At 35.8% G+C, this 19,333-nt stretch overlaps 3 protein-coding genes across 4 annotated transcripts; all 3 read right to left on the bottom strand.

Annotated features, from left to right (window-relative positions):
* LOC109147885 (peroxidase 5-like) lies at window positions 1–1,962 on the bottom strand. Its single transcript, XM_019295541.1, has 2 exons — window positions 1,637–1,962; window positions 1–1,008 (listed from the first exon to the last, which is right to left on the bottom strand). The coding sequence occupies exons 1-2, from the start codon at window positions 1,877–1,879 to the stop codon at window positions 244–246; spliced, it is 1,008 nt and encodes a 335-aa protein (XP_019151086.1). The 5' UTR covers window positions 1,880–1,962; the 3' UTR covers window positions 1–243.
* A 106-nt stretch (window positions 1,963–2,068) lies between these two features.
* LOC109147658 (copper transport protein ATX1-like) lies at window positions 2,069–7,324 on the bottom strand. 2 transcript variants are annotated; one of them, XM_019295270.1, is made up of 4 exons: window positions 7,215–7,324; window positions 6,103–6,178; window positions 5,219–5,404; window positions 2,069–2,080 (listed from the first exon to the last, which is right to left on the bottom strand). In XM_019295270.1, exons 1-3 carry the CDS (start codon window positions 7,221–7,223, stop codon window positions 5,229–5,231), a joined length of 261 nt encoding a protein of 86 aa, XP_019150815.1. In that variant the 5' UTR covers window positions 7,224–7,324; the 3' UTR covers window positions 2,069–2,080; window positions 5,219–5,228. The 2 variants fall into 2 exon arrangements, with proteins under 2 accessions (XP_019150815.1, XP_019150814.1); XM_019295269.1 differs by lacking the exon at window positions 2,069–2,080 and having other exon boundaries at window positions 5,031–5,404.
* A 3,544-nt stretch (window positions 7,325–10,868) lies between these two features.
* Window positions 10,869–12,963, bottom strand: LOC109147657 (GDSL esterase/lipase At5g03610-like). Its single transcript, XM_019295268.1, has 4 exons — window positions 12,835–12,963; window positions 12,396–12,605; window positions 11,792–12,057; window positions 10,869–11,666 (listed from the first exon to the last, which is right to left on the bottom strand). Exons 1-4 carry the CDS (start codon window positions 12,902–12,904, stop codon window positions 11,136–11,138), a joined length of 1,077 nt encoding a protein of 358 aa, XP_019150813.1. The 5' UTR covers window positions 12,905–12,963; the 3' UTR covers window positions 10,869–11,135.
* Window positions 12,964–19,333: the final 6,370 nt, after the last annotated feature.

Raw genomic sequence — 19,333 nt, 5'->3', positions numbered from 1 at the left:
TTTTCAAGCATTGTAAGAATACATTCATTAAATTAATCATGAAAAATACAAAGATTATTACACAAGCAATTAGATTGCTGACTACATCTCTTCAGAAAATAGTCAGCCACCCAAGAAACAAGAATTGAATCAAGAAAACCAATTCAACAAATCAAATCAAATCAGCAAAAGCACATAGCCAAACTCGATCTCATCATCAAACTAGGAGGCCAAAACAATTAAATCAACACCCGAGATGTATTCTCAGTTGACAACATGGCAGTTCCTCCTGATCTCACCCTTCCTCCCCGTCATCACATCCAGGTAACCCATATGCACCATAGCCGCCGCAAACTTCTTAGCCCACACCGATCCATACCTAGCATTCAAGTCCACCATTTTAGCAGTTTTTGGGTGGCTCATCAATGTCTGATCGGATATCAACACCCCTTTCTTGTTCTTCAGGTCCACGTAATATTTGTTGTCCAGTCGGTTCGGCGTCAGAACATCAAGGTTTACTTGGTTGGCGATTCCGGTCCCGTTGGTGAGAGCTGCCGGCGGGCAGATTGCCGTCAAGAACTTCTTGAATTCAGGGTCGATGGGGAGATTCTCCGCCTTGTTCTGAGGATAAAGGCGGTTGGCGAAGGTGGCGCAGTGGGCGATTCCGATGGAGTGTGCGCCGGAAAGAGTCACCATTTCGTCAAGGGACATCCCTTTCTTCGAAAAACTCTTGAAGATCTCCATGGCGCCGACGAATGGAGAAGGGAGATTTGCCAGGGCGTCGTCCTTGTTTGAAATGCGGCCGTCGCGCCGCCCTGACGGGACATCATAGTATATGTTGCCTACCTTGTGCGCGCTGTCGCGGGCTGCGAATGCTAGGATGTCGGCGCAGGAAACTGTTCCAGGGCATGCAGCCTCCACCGCAGCCTTGGCTGCATCAATCACTTCAAACCCTCTTAGGCTGTTCTTGTTTGGTATGGCTTCCTTCTCTGAGTTTAACCCATCCAATAGCACAGACGCATCACAGCCCTGAATGCACAGCAAAATTCCAATTAGACAACTAACCGATGCCTCATAGGCCATAACCCTAACTAAGTTGGTCTGGTGACTTGGTAACTATAAGGTGAGATACAAGTTTGATTCCTGGCATATTAACCTTAGCTTTTTGGTTTGAACCGGCCAATTATATGATCAATCAGGCAATTCTCTCCTAGTTATTAGGGGCTAGATAGATTTACTCAGTACACACCCTCGTCCTCGGATGGTGACTACAGGTTTTCCTGGTCGTCTAAAACAAAGGTATGAGAAAATCCAACTATACAGACTAATCCAACCATCACTGGTAATGCTAGCCAAGTAGGATATCCATTTGGCTAGGTAATTATAAGGTTACAAGTTTGACTTTTAGTTGGACAACTGGTGTAACTTATTGGCCAATAGGTCTTTTTGATTTGAAGCCATTAGCTATTGACAATCAAGCTATCATTTGCGGATTAGAGTCACAAGGCAAGGTTTACCCCGTGCATACTCTCGAATAATGGCGGCGAGTTTTCCCGTCATCCAAGAAAAAATGGGAGAAATTCTAGTTTTTTGGAAAAGGAAAGGGCAAATAATGCATGAAACATGGTGATTGTAATAGAAAAAATAATGGATTTACCCTAACAAAGCAGTCATGGAAGTGCATCCTGATAAGCCCACCAGCCAAGCCTGGATTACGAGAAACAGCTTTGTAGACAACATTTTTCACAATGGACTCTGCTGGTGGACAAGAATACCCATAGAACCCAACTCTAAGTGGATTATTCCACCCGGACTTATAGGCAAGTGTGGGGGTTAAGAGGGAGAAAACCCAGCACAAAAGCACCATAATAACTGCAGCCTTCAAGTTCTTTGAATCCATTGTATGATGCAGAAGAAGAGGAGCTAATTAATTAAGAACCTCTTTTTTTTTTTTTCTTCTTATTCTTGAAGAGCTGAGAACTTTAGAGGCTCTGAAGATTGTGTGTGGTGATAGATACTGTGAAAGCAATAGAGAATTTATAGCATGTTGGAAGAGATGTACGGACGAATTGTTTAGTAAATATTTGCAGAACATGATTGCCTGTAAGCCAACTTGCAGTGCTCTTCAATGGCGTGTCCGCGTGAGTGTACTTTGAACAGTTCGCGCGAGCATCTTCTTACACCTAATCCATGAATTTCCAAATTGAGAAGTGGAAATAAATTAAATTAAATATACATTTAAAACAATTTCCCAATCTTGCAAATTTATTTAATTTATTGGAAAAAGAAAAGAAAACACCCTTGATGCTAAGATCCCAGATTTTTAATATGATAGGATCCAGTTAAAATTATAGGCAACCTCAGTCAAGTTGATCAGACTGACATTTGGAATCGTCATCGTCACTTGTGATGGGAATTGAACACAAATTATTCTGAAATTCTTTTTCACAAAGAGAGCTTATTTGCCATTTGAACTATCCCAGTAGCAAGTTTCATAGTTTAATTTCTAGCTAGTTGAAATGAATACTTGTTCAATGCTGAAGTTGGTAGAGCTAGCTAGATTGAGAATTATTGTATTATTATATGCATGGCCCATATCCTAAATGTCAACTCAATATAATAACAGATTCAAATTTCTGCGCAGTAGTGTGTTTGATCCATTAAACCAAATAATTAATAATTAATTTCCTTTTCATGGTCAACTTCACTAACCCATTTTTTATTACAAGAAGCCACAACATATGTTGCTTGCATACAATCTCTTTGCAATCTTTACCTGGCCTACTTCCTCATCAAGGAAATTTAGAATGAGTTAATAACAAATTTAATTATTATATTCTTTTCGATTTTTTTTATTTAGTTTTAAATGACTTAATTTTTTTGTGTTTAATTGAGTTTTGAACTTCAATGGTTTTACCTAATTGTGTCATCTGTTTAGGATAGTTTGATAATTTTCTCTCTATTAATACTCAATTTAGTCATTGACTATAATAGTTTTACATAATTTTATCATCGACTATAATGGTTTTACCCAATTTAATCACCGGTTATAATGGTTTTTCTCGATTTAGTCCTGAATTCTAATAGCCAACAGAAGCAAATGACTCAATTATATATTCTCGATTTAGTCCTGAATTCTAATAGCCAACAGAAGCAAATGACTCAATTATATATTCTCGATTTAGTCCTGAATTCTAATAGCCAACAGAAGCAAATGACTCAATTATATAAAATCATCGAAGTTAAGGACCCAATTAAGCATAATAGGTCGTTTAGGTTAAATTAAAAAAAAAAATCACTACAGTCGAAGACTAAATTGGGTATTAAAACAATTTAGAATTATATATGGATCTAGACCGCATAGAGCTATAGGTATGCTAAATTATGTATTACAAAAGTGTTTCTATTTGAATTGTGCCAACTAGTATTAACACTTGTTCTTCGGTGTAACCAGTATACTATGCATAATTGTATAGTATATGATACAAAAATATGCTTTCATTACTTCAAATTCAACGACTAACCATATGTCAGTTCACATCACAGCACATCACATAACAACTACCACTAGATGTCAAAGAACAATTTGGACGTAAACAACACACGTATATGTACTTTTTGTAGTCTTAATTAACAAAGAATGTTTTGTTATAATATTTGCACTAAATAAAGGCCAAGTTGGCCACTACAGCTTCTATATCTTCTCAATTTCATCACTTAAAATATAGATAAAAACGAATGAGAGGGAAGTCACTTATGGTTGTGAATGAAGTTGAAACATAGAAATGTTCAAACTAGGAGCAATTTCAACATAACCCAACTTGCTGTTTGGTGTTACACCTATATATTCCTATTACATAGCAACAATTTTTTAGTAAAAGAAAGTTTCATTTTTTTTTTTTTTGGAGTTTAATAAGTCTTATAAATGTAACTAAACGCTCTTCTTTGAATAGAATCTGGCAATAACTCAAGAGTTTAATGTGATTATCATATACTTGAAAATCACAGTACCACCGATAATATAACATAATATTTTTACAAGTTCGTATAATTTGTGCAAACGAAACTCGAACTCTTGATCTCAAGATCAATGCTCTAACCAACTAGGCGAGAAGTCATTGGATTTGATGAGCATCCTTAATAGGCCTAGATTTGGAGGAGTTTTTGCAAGTGTGACTAAGAAAGAGAAGATGTGAGGGAAGGGAAAAAGAAAAAAATAAAGCAAAAAAAAAAAAAAATCAAAAATGAAGAACAAACAAAAAAAGTGCTCCAAACTAACGCGCCCAGCGAGTGCGTGGAGTAAACGTGCTCGGCTGGGCGCTAGTTTTGCCTCTCACGTGACCAAGATATTTTTTTTTTTCTTCTTGGTGGGTTCCACTATGGAGACAAAAACCAGCTCCTTATGTAATTAAAAACCACCACAAAACCACTATCTCACTTTGTTGAAAAATCATCTTTGAAGTTTTTAAATATGCAAAAACCTCTCCAAAAATCACTATTATTGTGTGTTACACTGTTATATACCCTAAAAGAAGTTAGGGGCACCCCACTTTTGACCAAAGAGAAGTTAGATCTTATTGCATTTTCTGCCCCTAATAACAACACACAAGTCATTTCTTTTCATATGAACATACATGCATTCTTCTATCCCAACAAGGGACAACATTTATGTGGTATGAGCATGTTTTGTATAATTAGTTTATTTGTTTCTTTATTTCTCTAATATCAAAAAAGAAAAGATTGTACTTCTTTAATTACTTCTCACATTTTAGGCTATGTAGTTTATTTAATTTGTTTCTTTATTTCTCTAATTTCTCTAATATCAAAAAAAGAAAAGATTGTACCAGTTCATCACACTTTAATCATGGATATAGCCGTATAGGATAAAACAGCTAAAAGACAACATCAGCGAAGTTGGTTAAACATTTAGTTTGGTAAAATCAGCTATAGGCAACCTAGTTGCAGGCTTTCTCGTAAATCAAACGGTAAAACAACTGAGAAAGCAAGCAATTGAAGGCCAAAACAAGGAAACCTCAAGAACTCAGGCATGGTTAGGATAAAAAGAGAAGAACTTTCTTAAACTTAAAACATGTACATTGCAATCTTTAAATATATGAAATACAGCACTTTGTGTTGCTATAAAATATCAACTGCAAACAAACACTTTATTTATAACACACTAGAGTCATGATAAAGACATAATATTCCATAATCATACTAGCCTTTAATCCATTTTAACAATGATCATATCATGCATTGACAACAGCAGCTGCAGGCTTCGATTCAGTTTCAGCAGGTGCTTCTGCTTCCCAAAACGAAGTTTTCTTTCCCGTCTTTGAAACCGTTTTTAGAACCGCTTCAGGTTCCACGTTACCCTTGACAGTCACTTTTTGCTCCTTAATATCAATGTCAAAAGACTCCACACCTAGTATTCATTTGTGAGGAAATCGTTAGAAAATGTTGGCTATCCAAGGCTGAACTGAACGTGACCGAAAATAAACAGCTAATCCTTCAAGGGTATAAACCATGAAACATATAGTAGTATTGGCTTATTCTCGTTTCCATTCCCATTACTGATGAACTAATGATTAAGCGAGGAACTAGTATTAAAACAAAGAAGTAGAAGTCGAATTTGGTCCCTCGACTATTAGAATTGACTACCAAAGTCGCTCAATTTAGACCCTAACTATGCAATTTTTACCTAAATGATCCCTCGGCTATTAGGATTTCACCACTTTGGTCCTCGACTCTCCGAAAAGGTCCCCAAATCCATACTAAACTTACATTTTAGGTTAACATTTGCATAGTTGGGGACTAAATTGAACAACTTTGGTAGTCGAGGACCAAAGTGGTGAAATCCTAGTAGTCGAGGGACCATTTTAGGTAAAAATTGAATAGTTAGAGACTAAATTGAGCAACTTTGGTAGTCGAGGACTAAAGTGGTGAAATCCTAATAGTCGAGGGACCATTTTAGGTAAAAATTACATAGTTAGGGACTAAATTGGGCAATTTTGATAGTCGAGAACGAAATTGGTGAAATCCAATCCTAATAGTCGAGGAACCAAATTGGGTATTAACTCAGAAGAAAAGCATTGGAGTATTAAGGAAAATGTGGTAATATACCTTCCATCTTCCCCAAAACCCTGTTGACAGCCCCGACACATCCTTGGCATGACATGCCAACCTTCAGAACGACAGTCTGCCACAGTGAACAAAGACGCATTAGTCTTAAAATGGGATTAAACACAGAAATCTTTGTCAAATTATAAGACCATAAAATTCAATCCAACACAGAACATGATAAGCCCAACAAAGAATAAGGTCTATGACTGATTGTTTCATGTAAATGTATTCAAACTTTAAAGCAGACAACTCAAACCACATGATTTTGTTCTTTCCCAAAATCCCAATTTCACCTATATATTTCAATAAAAATCAGTATTTTCAATCCCATAAAGTAATAATGATATCAATTCACTCATTATTTGATCCATCCAACAACACAAACAAAATTTAAGGCTTGCAATAATATCCAGATGGTCTACAATCTATCATTGTGGATACAGTCATTTTTAGAAAAATAGATTAGAACAGAGGATTCTTGTTTCAGCATAGACTCAGATACCATTGGGATGGCCAAATAACATAAGACAAACATCATTAGCCTAAAAACAAATGATTTCACAAACTGAGTGGAAAGCTTAAGCTTTGAATGAATTTTCTATATAAATACTCAAACTTCCAACAATTTTTAACTCATTAGGATCATTAAAATGTTCATCTGTCATTCACCATCTAAATACTTGAATAGATATTCCAAATTTCCAATTAAGGAGAAATAATCAAATTAAGATTTCAAAGCTTCAAGCTTATATAGCAAGATAATATAAACAAAACAAAAAATTATTAAAAAAACTAAAAGACAAATAAAGGAATAGAAGCAGAAATCCCAGTCCATCAAATCGGGCCATAAAAAAATTCCCAATTCTGCAAATTTCTTGGCATTGTAATATCAACTTTATGTAAAGAGCCCAACTTTTTAGCTAAAAGAAATCACTCATATTCAAGATTCTGCAGAATCAGGCGTAAGCTTAGCAAATCTCAAAGAATATCACGAATTTTTTCTTGATTATCAAAAGCAAAAATTTAATTCCGAAGGAATAAACGAACAGTCATGCCGATTCAAGAATATGCATACAAATTTATATCTCAGAAGTTCGATCGTAAGGAAATACCTGAGACATGGTGAGATTCGGAAGAAGAAAAAACCTGATACTTTCGAAAGTCAAAGAATTGGGTGCTTTGCGGTAAAGAAATTTGATGGGCAATTTATAGGAACTGTGATCTGGGGAAATTTTAAATAAATTATAAATATAAAAATAAAAGTATTTTTTATGGTGCCGTTTGCAATGATTTTTTTTTTTTCAATGTTTTTAGTTCTAGCATCCACCCATCATTCACAATTTTTTTGAAAACAATTTGATTTTTTTAATTAGTTGGCTCACTAATTTATATTAACTTTTAATTATTTTATTAATCATTTTAAATTATAATTTAATCATCCAAAATTTAATTAAATTAATAATTATAAATGTTAATTAAAAATATATTATTAAAATTATATATTACATCAAAAATTATGTTAACATATTTAATTTTTTGTAATAAGAGAAATTTTTTTTAAAAAAAATAATAATAGTAAACAATTAAAAAAAGAAATTTAAGTTAAAAAAATAAAAAATTAAGTTGGCAACGACCATATAACAAAATAAAGAATAAAAAAATAAAATAATAAAAATAATAATATTTTTTAAAAATAGTTCAAAGTAGCTGCTAATTAGTACATCTAATCAGCTTGTAAAATGAATGAGATGCAATTGGCAACGATTACACAAAGTACAACTTTTAGCCATAATTTTAAAACTCGATTCAACTTAAACATATCCTTTAATTTACTTTTTCACCAAAACTTTAAAATAAATTCAGCCATAATCTTTGATTGTCGCGACGTTGTAGTAGCCAAACAATGTCGACATATATATATGACGTACGTGTTTTAATTTTTTACCATTTTGGTTACAATCTCGGCGTAAGCAAATACGTAGGCCACCATCCGAGGTACCAGGAACCACTCTGATTCGTAACACCTCCAATAAATTAAGTATGAATCTTATCAGGAATCTAGTCTCACCAGCGACAGTGTAGAAGTAATCTCTCAAAATGAGGAAGGTTTCTTGTGCGCAATAAACAAATGTCTAACCTATGTGATTCATATTCATTTGAGTTATCATGATTTACATCATCCCCATACTTTGTTGGGCAGGGGTGTGAAGGGCCCTTAGAGTTGGATTCAACCTTTGGAAAGAATATAATGAATCTTACACTTAATTAGAGGCATGTTCGTTGGTGGAAAAAGTTGACTATAAATTAAAGAAAACATTTTACGTAAGCAACACCATCTAATGACACACGGACATCTCAGTTAATTCTTGAGTGATAGATTGTTAGTAAGGACACATGATCAAGTTTTGACAGCTATTACACTTAATGTGATGACCTAGATTTCTTGTGAGCACTAGACACTAATCCTCTACATAATGATCCACTGAATTTTTATTAACTCAACTTATCATCGATAGTGCGCGCAATATAGTAGGTGAGATGGTAGGATAGGGATGGCGGGCAATAGGGCAGGGCGGGAGTATATTCTCCGTCATCGTCCTCAAAACCCCGATCCTGTCCTAGTCTCCGTCCCCATCCCTGGCGTGGAATTGAAAATAGTTCCCATCCCCATCCTTACGAGAAATTTGACAAGGACATTTCCGTCCCCGGTAAACTCTTTAGTCAAAATCTTAAATTAGTGTAATTTTTAATTTTAAAAAGAGTTAATTCCATTTTTGGTCCTAGATTTATAGGTGACAATCCACTTTAAGTCCTTTTTTATTAGAACATTCGCTTTTGGTCCTAGTATTATTATGACATGACCATTTTTTGTCCTTTATCAACAAAACCGTCTATATATCGTTAAATACGAGGGCATTTCGGTCTTCAATTATGATTTTTTTTTCAAAAAAAATAAACATTTAAATACAATATATATATATATATATATATATATATATATATATATATATATATATATAAAGGAAAAATGATCAAATAGACCCCTAAATTTTATTCAAAAAGTCAATTAGAAACTTGAACATTTAAAAGTTACAATTAAGTTCATTAACCTATTATTTTTGTGCATCGGATCCCAAAAACCAGCTATTGACGTTTAATAGCATATCACTAGTGTTTTGACAAGCCAACTCCGACGACGGACAAACAATCGCTGGTTATCGCCTTCTCCGGTGGAAAAAGCGACCAACTAGTTTCTTGGAGGGGGCGGCAATGCTAGATTTATAAATATTGAAAACTTGAAAGTTTGCAATAATTATAAAATTGACATCATGTTTTTTTATACTAAAACTCTCAACCATTAACGAACCAAGCCTAATAAGTTTCTATAATCAGTCAAGTGATGTGGGAAACCCGCAACCACTAATTGATAGTGTGCATTTCGTAAACTCCGCCTTGTGAACTTAATTGACAGAAAAATGTCTTGTGATCACCCTAATCGATAAGAAAATGCCGGCCTTCTTCCGACTTCTGCTCCTTCCAATTGCTTCCTTCGTGTCCTTTCCTTCTAAAGATGTTTCTACCTGTCAAATGTTTGTTGTTTCGTGATTTTACTCACCCCAGAACACTATTGAAAATTATGAAATTTCCGACCACTTGAAAATGATCTTAAATCAAGTAAAAAGTCTTGTTCCGACCACTTTTGGTGTCTGGAAAAACCTTTGTTGCTATTTCCGATCACTTTTTGGTATCAACTTGATTCAAGATCACTTTCAGGTGGTCGGAAATTCCATAATTTCTAGTAGTGGAACATGAACTTATTACAATACAAAATGATGGGTCTATAAGGTATATATAATATTTTTGCATCACTAAAATGAACATGTAGTTGAAAATAACCATATAGTAGTGACTAGGGGTGTCAATGCAAGCCAATCCGTCATATTAGGCTTGTCCCATGGCAGGCTAGAAATTTGGTCGGCCTTATAAGCCGGCATGCGAAGCCTGCGGATAAATTTCTTTGGCCCTAACTTACTCTATGTGGATTGACAGACCGAGCTGCTGGCTAGCTTAATTTTTTATTTAAAAAAAAAAAAACTTTAACAAGAAAGAAAACTCTTATACTATATTATATTTTAATATATAAATAAGAAAAATAAGTTTTAAATTTATATACATTATGATTTGATGGGTAATGATGTTTTAATGTTTTTATCATAATCATAATTCGTACAAATTTTTTTATATAAAAATATTAATTTATATTTATATTATATACAATACAATGAACAATAAGGCAAAATATATATGATTGTAAAAGTATGAATACTTTAAAAATATTTGAATATAAGAATGAGTTACAATCTTTTCCTTTTTTTAATTAAAAAGTACGCACTTTTTTAAAATATTCACTAGTCTGTGGTTTGAACTCGCGAGATAGACCTGCTTCCTCGCGTGCCAAAATTTTTAACCCTAACCTTCCTCATCATTGGGCAAGCTAGGACCGGCCAGCTGGTTTCAACCCACTTTGATACTAAGCTAGTAACTTATTGTAATAGAAAATTAATTTAAAATATTAAAAAATATATATCAATATAAGTGTCATATAAAATCTTTCAATAATTAGAGTACGTTTTGTAGTGATACTTTCTAAATATTAATTTTATTTGTAAAAAAAAGAAAAAAAAAATATTTAAATTAAAAATAATTTGACTTTGTTTCACCTTACAAGCTAAAGATGGATAATATAATGATCCATGACATAACAATTCATGCTAATAATATTGAATATTTATTCCTCCCAAATGCTCTGTCGAGTCGGGATGTAGGGGTCCTTAGGGTTGGGTTCAGCCTTTTGGAAGAATATTGAATATTTATATATAAGATTATTATTCAAAAACCAATTATTTGAGCCATACCCAATTGGATAAATCTAATTCCAATTAGATAAAACTAAACTAACTAATCCGATCGATCCAGATTTCCATCTGATCTGAGCTTTTATTAGCATTTTGAACATTATATTAAATTATTGTCTAAACAATTGGGGTGGCCTGCTCACAGTGAAACAGATGGGGAAGGGAAGGTTTCAAAGCAGAATAAACAGCAAACCATCCTTGCTGTGATGGGTGCGCCATATCCCAGAAGAATGCCTTTTTTGGATCATCGCACAGTTCATATTCCTTCTTTCCACTCTCATCATCAACCTCCCCGCATTTACCATAACAACATGGCTTCAATCGACGTGGGAAACTAGATTTCCCAGGTTGCTGGTCGTTTTGAATGTTCAAGGCGGTCGTGAAGGCCGCATACAGGTCAACAATACCAAAGGGTGACCCATCGGTTTCCTCGTTCAGTTTGTCTACCCTTTGTTTTAACATTTGATTGTGTAACCTCGTAAAGTCGTTTGTTTTTTCGTAGCAGTTTGGGTAGCTGCCAGTTGCAAAAGCTATGAAGGGTAGGCATCCCAAAGGCTGCATTGCCGTTATGGCTACTTTGGGGATTCCCATCTCATGAATGCGTTTAAGGTTCATACTAAGCTGTTTCGTAACTGATTCAACAAATTCCTGCAAAACATTTTTCAGTATAAGTATTACATTTTAATATTAATTCGATCTGATTGGACCCGTTTTAAGAATAATGATCTGTGTGACAGTCTGACGCAAGTGTGACTCAATGATATAAGACTTACGAGTATATCTCCATGATAGTTCCTATAGTCATTCCCGACCGAGGTGACGAGAGCTACGGACGATGTTAGGTCGTGTTTGGCGTACGCATTTTGTTGAAGGAGTTGTTGCAGATGATTTATTTGTGTCGTCATGTTCGGACCGTCAACGTTTGTGTAGTCAAACACACCTGTCCCTCCGTATGCAAAATTCATCCCATACTGCTTTTCTTCGCCATCCCCCTTCCACAAATTGTAGGGTTGTGGGGATCCTAATCCCAGATATTCCGCTGACATATATATACATAACAAAAAAAATTATTTTAAATTTAAAATATAAATATTTAGTTTACTAATTATGTTTTTGGTCTTCAGTGGTACAACTGTGTGACCATCATTAATTAAACCCTAAGTTATGTCTGAAGCGACAATTTTAACCTCTTGGGATTATTTCTGTCTTTGATTTGGTCCTTCAGGGACTAAAATCATCTACGCATAACTTAGGATTAAAGATGATCACACATATAACTTAAATAATTAAGTCTGTACCATGGATATAATTGGAGGACCAAAAATACAATTTTTCATTGAAATATTTTAATTTGTTTTCATTTGTCTCAAATGGCACCTATGTAATCGGTGAGAACGCGACCATCGGACCATCTGCCAGAAGGTTTGCCGGGGAAAGTCATACCAAAAGGTTCCCTCCAAGACCCGGAAGCATTTGTAGGTGGCCAATTACCGGTGTCAGCATAGGAGTCACCGAAAACAAAGAGCTTTTCAGGGTCATTGAGGACAAGTTTATCATGTGGGCATCTCCTTGCAGCATATACCACCTCTGAAATCATCATTACAAATAGAATAAAATATAAAAATACGTTTACTAGTTAAAAAAGAAAAAATTCTTTAAAAAAAAAAACGCTTAATTACTTGCACATTAGAAACATATAAAACAAAACAAGAATTAAAAAAGCTAAGGAAAAATTAAAAGTAACAAAAAACATAAAATTGAAGTAAATATAGCATAAGGGGTGAGACAGTTTTTCGTGATCAGATCAAAATTAAACCTGGGAAAAGGATGGTTGTTAAACAAGCTGAGAGGCATAAGATGATGGAGAAACAAACTTTTTCCACCATAATGTATTATTATATATATGTATTGAGATTGAGTGGTATAATCTGCAGGCTGGTTGGAAGACATTTTTGCTTTTTGCTGGTTTTTATGTTGCAGCTGTTTGTATTAAAGGTGAAGTTTCCATAATTTAATTTGTTTCCAAGTGAAGGGGGAAAGGTGCTTCCCAGCTTCTCTCATTAATTAAATTAATTTTTTTAAACTATGTATGTTTGGTTTAATTTTAAATTGTTTTCTAAGTAGTGGTGAGTGTAAAATGTGTTATATCGTGGTTACATAATTAGTTTATTAAATTGTTCAAAACCCATTAGTTTATTAAATTGTGTAAAATGTGTTATATCATGGACACTGAATTAGTTTATTAAATTGTTCAAAACCCATTAGTTTATGATTTAAATTGTTCAAAATATTTATACATTGAAATTAACCCAACCAAATTGATCAGATTATTGACTTGGTGACTATATTCAACTATCAACAAAAATTATTATATAATACTAATATGTCACCAATGCGATATGATATGATGTACAAACAATAACATATATTATATTCAATAAGTATTATTATTTATATAATTTATATAGTGCAAAATAAATAAATAATCAAAATATTAAATGATATTCTAGCAATTTCTTATTATAATAAAATATGGATGGTATCTTGAATCAAATTTTGCTTTATAATGAATTAGTATTGGGATTAAATAAAAATTAAAAAACAAAAAAAAAAACAAAAAACAAAAAAAATACCACAAACTCATCGCTTATCCGACTTAAAAAATATCATGGTGATACAAAGAGAGTTATACTAAAAAAGTCGCGAAGATTAAATCCAATTTGTGGGTATTTCTAAGGGAGGAACACCTAAAAACTGCAGTGTAAAGTTATTTTCGTAGACATAAATTTTGAATTTAAAAATTGTAATTAAATGTAATCAGCAAAACAAACAATGTATTTAGTAAATGTAAGCTATGTGTGTTATGTTGCTTCACATTCCCAAAGATAATATATTTCTTTTGTAAATGCATGTCATGCGTGTTGCTCGTTACAAATAATACCAACAACAACAACAATAATAATAATAACAATAATTTACATTCCCAAATATATATATATATATATATATATATATATATATATATATTAATTTCAATAGCATTGATATTTGATATTTTAATCATGTTAGGTTTAAATGATAAATTACACTGTGGACCAATGTTCACCTTGCATATATGGTGGGTCCTAGTTCAAAATGACATCATTTTATATTAAATGTCAATTAGTGTATCATATTTAATAACATTATCATGTATTATGTTCATAATATTTTTTTCTATATATTCATAAACCAAACATTAATTTTTCATAAATACTAAACTAAATGTACATTATGTGTATTTTCATTCACTATATATACTGTATAGTAGACTCATAATATTCTTTCTATATGTTCATAAAATCAAAGTTTAAGGTATATAAACATTATACTACAGACAAATTATATGGTTAATAAGATTCATAATATACTATCACTAAATCACAGGCCGCTCTGTCATTGTCTTTATGTGCATAAACATAAACCTTAATGTCAATAAAAACTAAACTAAATGTACATCATATGTATTTTTATTCACTCTATAGTATACTCATAATAGTCCTTCTATATGTTCATTAAAAAAAAAAAAAAAAAAAAACAAAGCTTATTGTGTATAAACATTTTACTACAAATGCATCATGTTTAATAAAATCAATATTCTACTATATTCATAATATTTGTACTATATGTATGTCTATACACTCCGTAGTAGATTCATAATATTCTTTTTATATGTTCATAAAATCAATGCTTAATTTACATAAACGTTACACTAAAATAATAAATTTATGTACTTATAGATTTATTTTTTAAAAATAAAAAATATATCATATAGGTGTCATTTAAAAGATCACAAGTACAAATTTTTAATGATATAATTTTGATACAATTTGTCAAAAAAAAAAAAAAAAAAAGGAGAATCATAAACTCAAATTGAAAAGAAAAAAGATACAAATTGATGAGAATATATTTTCTGTATTTTATGAATGATGTCTGAGAGTATAAGGAGCGAATATATAGAGATGCTAGATAGAATCCTAGTCTAACACGAATAATATAGTCCTAGTCTAATATGAACAATAGAGTCCTAATACTCCCCCTCAAGCACAAGTTTGGTCAGTCAAAACATTGAGTTTGGAACGGAGTAAATTAAAACGTACAGACAAAAGAGACTTAGTAAAAATATCCGCTATCTGATCTTTGGTAGAAATAAAATTGACTTGTAATTCCTTCTTTGCTACTTTATCATAAACAAAGTGGTAGTCGATCTCAATATATTTAGTGCGAGCATGAAACATCGGATTAGCACATAGATAAGTAGCACCCAGATTATCACACCAGAGTTTGGGCGCAGAAGGTGGCGCAAACCCGAATTCCTTCATTAGAGAGACAAGCCAAGTAACCTCTGCAAAAACATCAGCGAGTCCTTTGTATTCTGCCTCAGTTGATGAACGAGCCACAGTATGCTGCTTTCGACAAACCCATGAGACAAGATTGGTCCCCAAAAACACAGCAAAACCACTAGTAGATTTTCGATCATCAGGATTGCCATCCCAATCCGAATCAGAATATGCATGAATATCCAGAGAGGAAGAATGAGTAATTTTAAGACCGAGATGTAGTGTCCCATTTACATACCGTAACACCCTCTTGAGAGCCGCCCAATCCGCAGTAAAGGGAGAGTGCATGTGCTGACACAAACGATTGACTGCATAGGAAAGATCAGGACGAATTACCGTAAGATATTGCAGAGCACCTGCAAAGCTGCGATACTGAGTGGGATCAACATATGGCACCACGGCACCGGTCTCGGCCTTCGCAGTTGAAACCGGGTTGGCCAAAGGCTTGCAATCAACCATACCTGCTCGTTTTAAAATATCTTTCATGTACCGTTGTTGAGACAGAAGCATGCCATCAGACAACGGAATAGTCTCAATACCTAGAAAAAATGAAGGCACTCCCATATCACGAACTTTAAATTCAAGAGCCAGCTTGCCAATAAGATCAGTCACAAGAGCCGAATCAGAACCCATGACTAAAATATCATCCACATAGACCAGAAAATATAGACGAGTATTGCCACGTAAATATATAAATAAAGAGACATCAGTTTTGGAAGGTGAGAAACCAACAGAAACCAGAAAATCATGCAAATGCATGAACCAGGCGCGGGGAGCTTGTTTAAGCCCATACAAAGAACGTTGAAGGAGACAAACGTGCCCGAGCATCGTTTTGTCTTCATAGCCAGGGGCTGGCGCATATAAACCGTCTCAACAAGGTTGCCATTTAGGAAAGCATTATGAATGTCTAACTGTCGAATAGTCCATCCACGAGAAATAGCTAAGGATAAGAGAAGTCGTACCGTAGTCGGTTTAACCACGGGACTAAAAGTCTCAAAGAAATCCTCATCGGCAACCTGATTGAATCCCTTGGCAACTAATCGAGCCTTGTAACGCTCAATCGAACAGTCAGCTTTTCTCTTGGTTCTAAATACCCACTTGCAGCCAACCACCTTCATACCTGATTTAAAAGGAATGAGCCACCATGTATTGTTGTGCACCAAGGAATTAAATTCCAAACCCATTGCATCCCGCCATTCGGGAAATTTGACCGCTTGAGTAAAACATGTAGGCTTAGTAGTGATATCAGTGGATAGAGCAACATGATCATGCGGCCCCGAGCTCCTCGTATTCATCTCGTGAGACCGAACGGGTGAGGTAACGGGACGAGATCGACCACGGGGTCGACCTCTCGGCCGAGCAGGTGGCTGGTCCGTGACTGTCCGTTCGGACTCGGTCACGGACGGCTCGGTAGAGGCAGTCTGATAGCGGTGCTGGTCGGACCTGGCTATGGGCACGGCAGGTTGATCATCAAAGGCCGAGACAGTACTCGGCTTACCACGAGACACAACCGACGCAACACCCCATGGCTCCAGGCGTGGTGTGGGTACCTGCGAGTCAACAGAAACAACAAAAGGAAAGACAATCTCATCGAATCGCACATGGCGACAGATAAAAACCTTGTTAGTATTAGTGTCTAAACAACGATAGCCACGAAAAGATGGGGGATATCCTAAAAGACACAAGGAGACAACCAAAATTGTAGTTTTTTACGATTATAGGGACGCAGGTTAGGAAAACATAAACACCCAAAAACACGCAAGTATGAATAAGAGGGAGGAGACCGATGCAAGAAATAATGAGGAGATTTATCAGATAAGACACGAGTGTGCATTTTATTAATAAGATACACAGCAGTTTCGAAGGCATAATCCCAGAAACGAGACGGAACAGAGGACTGGGCCATTAGCGCCAGTCCTGTTTCGACAACATGGCGATGTTTGCGTTCTACTCTGCCGTTTTGTTCATGAGTATACATACAAGACTGCCTGTGACGAATACCCAACGACGCGAGAGTCGAACCAAGTTTTTTGGTATTCTCCCACTAAATTAGACTGAAAAGATAGAATTTTATGAGAGAATGAACATTCAACAAGTGACCGAAACTTATCAAATATCGCATACAAATCAGACTTAACCCGCATAGGATAATACCACATGTAACGAGTGTAATCATCCACAAATAATACAAAATATTTAAAGCCATTTGCAGAAAGTATCGGCGCAGGGCCCCAAATATCCGAATATATTAATTCTAAAAGATGCGAACTAGTAGATTCAACATGCGATAAAGGAAAATGAGAAGACTTGCCCAATTGACAAGAGGAACAAATATTGGGCATATCACTGGGATTAAAAGAACTAAGACTAGACGAGCCTAAAATTTGACGCAAGACCCGATAGTGTGGATGCCCAAGCCGCATATGCCAAACGAAAGAGGATCATGTAGTAACAAAAGCAGAAGGAGCTGAACGCGAGGTAGGCCAGTCATATAAACCCCCAGACGCATGCCCCTTAAATAGAGTGTTCCTGGTTGTAATGTCCTTCACAAAGAAACACGAAGGGTACGTGAAACTCAAAAAAGACATTATTTTCTTTAGCAAAACGTTGAACAAATAATAACGAAGAAGATAAACCAGGAACATGCAAGACATCAGACATACGAAACGACCTAGAATCAGTGGCTAACGAAGTAGAACCAACAGTAACAATAGGCAAACCTGTACCATTGCCGACCCGAAGTGTCTCCGGACCATCATACGTAGTAGAGGACGTCAATAAGGTGGGATCAGGAGTGCCATGATTTGTGGCCCCAGTGTCAGGAAACCATTGATGAGAGTCATCCATAGAACCTTCAACGCCAGAAACGGCGACATTCGCCTAAGGATCCGGATCAGGAGTGAAACAATGCCAACATGTCGTAGCTATATGCCCTTGCTTGTTGCAAAGTTGACACCGAGGGCCCGAGTTGGACCGCCCCCGGCTACGGCCACGGCGGCCGCCACCTCCTCGGTTCTACGGACTGCTACCGCGACCACTGCATCCTCTGCGGCTCACGGCCAAGGCTGCCGGTGCGCCGAGAGCCGCACCGTCATCCGAACAGATCCATTCCTACGAAACAAGAAAATCCGCAACCTCCGGGAGGGGAACGGGAGCACCGCGGGCTAGGGTTGCCACCAATGGTCGGAACTCCGGGCGTAAACCGCGAAACACGTATAAGTTCTGATCATCCAACTCAACATGACGACCGGCGAAAGCCAATTCATCAATCAACATCTGGGCACGACCAAGGTAATCAGATATGGAGGAATCACCTTGACGGAGCCCCTGAAGTTCGTCGAGAAGCCGGAGTGCACGAGAGCGGGTAGACGAACCTAGGGTTTGTTCGATTACCTACCAAAGCTGCCGCGAGGTGCCCTTGCCGACGGCGAAGCGAATAGTCTCATCGGATAAAGAGGAGATGAGCATGGAGAGGATGACTTTGTCTTGCTGGCGCCACGCGAGCTGCCGTGTCGGGAGATCGGAAACCACCGCCGGGGCGCTGTCCGCGGTTGATGCCAGCGCCGGCGATGCCGTTGGAAAGGGTGTAGAACCATCAATAAACCCTAGAAGCCCTTGGCGTTCAAGAAACGGAAGCATCTGAGTCCGCCAGAATAGATAATTTCGGGAGGTCAACTTTAACGAAACAAAGTGATGAGCCGATGAGAGGCTACCACTCGCAGGCATCGTAGGAATCTCAGTAACAGTCCATTCAGAGGAACCAAGAACAGAGTCGTCATTAACACCGATATTTTCCATGGAAAAACCTAGCTGATACCATATGAGAATATATTTTCTGTAGTTTATGAATGATGTCTGAGAGTACAGGGAGCGAATATATAAAGATGCTAGATAGAATCCTAGTCTAACATGAATAATATAGTCCTAGTCTAATAT

The sequence above is a fragment of the Ipomoea nil genome, unplaced genomic scaffold, assembly GCF_001879475.1.
Source record: "Ipomoea nil cultivar Tokyo-kokei standard unplaced genomic scaffold, Asagao_1.1 scaffold2036, whole genome shotgun sequence".
NCBI classification, from domain to species: domain Eukaryota; kingdom Viridiplantae; phylum Streptophyta; class Magnoliopsida; order Solanales; family Convolvulaceae; genus Ipomoea; species Ipomoea nil.
Note: the sequence above shows the minus strand (reverse complement) of the source record. Positions and strands in the feature narration are given on the sequence as shown.

Coding starts and splice junctions, on each gene's coding strand:
- LOC109147885 (XM_019295541.1), bottom strand. CDS start 1,879: ATGGATTCAAAGAACTTGAAGGCTGCAGTTATTATGGTGCTTTTGTGC. Junction 1,009..1,636: donor TCCATGACTGCTTTGTTAGG/GTAAATCCATTA, acceptor CTGTGCATTCAG/GGCTGTGATGCGTCTGTGCT.
- LOC109147658 (XM_019295270.1), bottom strand. Junction 5,405..6,102: donor GGTTTTGGGGAAGATGGAAG/GTATATTACCAC, acceptor AATGAATACTAG/GTGTGGAGTCTTTTGACATT.
- LOC109147657 (XM_019295268.1), bottom strand. CDS start 12,904: ATGGTGGAAAAAGTTTGTTTCTCCATCATCTTATGCCTCTCAGCTTGT. Junction 12,606..12,834: donor AACAACCATCCTTTTCCCAG/GTTTAATTTTGA, acceptor TGATGATTTCAG/AGGTGGTATATGCTGCAAGG. Junction 11,667..11,791: donor ACTATCATGGAGATATACTC/GTAAGTCTTATA, acceptor AATGTTTTGCAG/GAATTTGTTGAATCAGTTAC.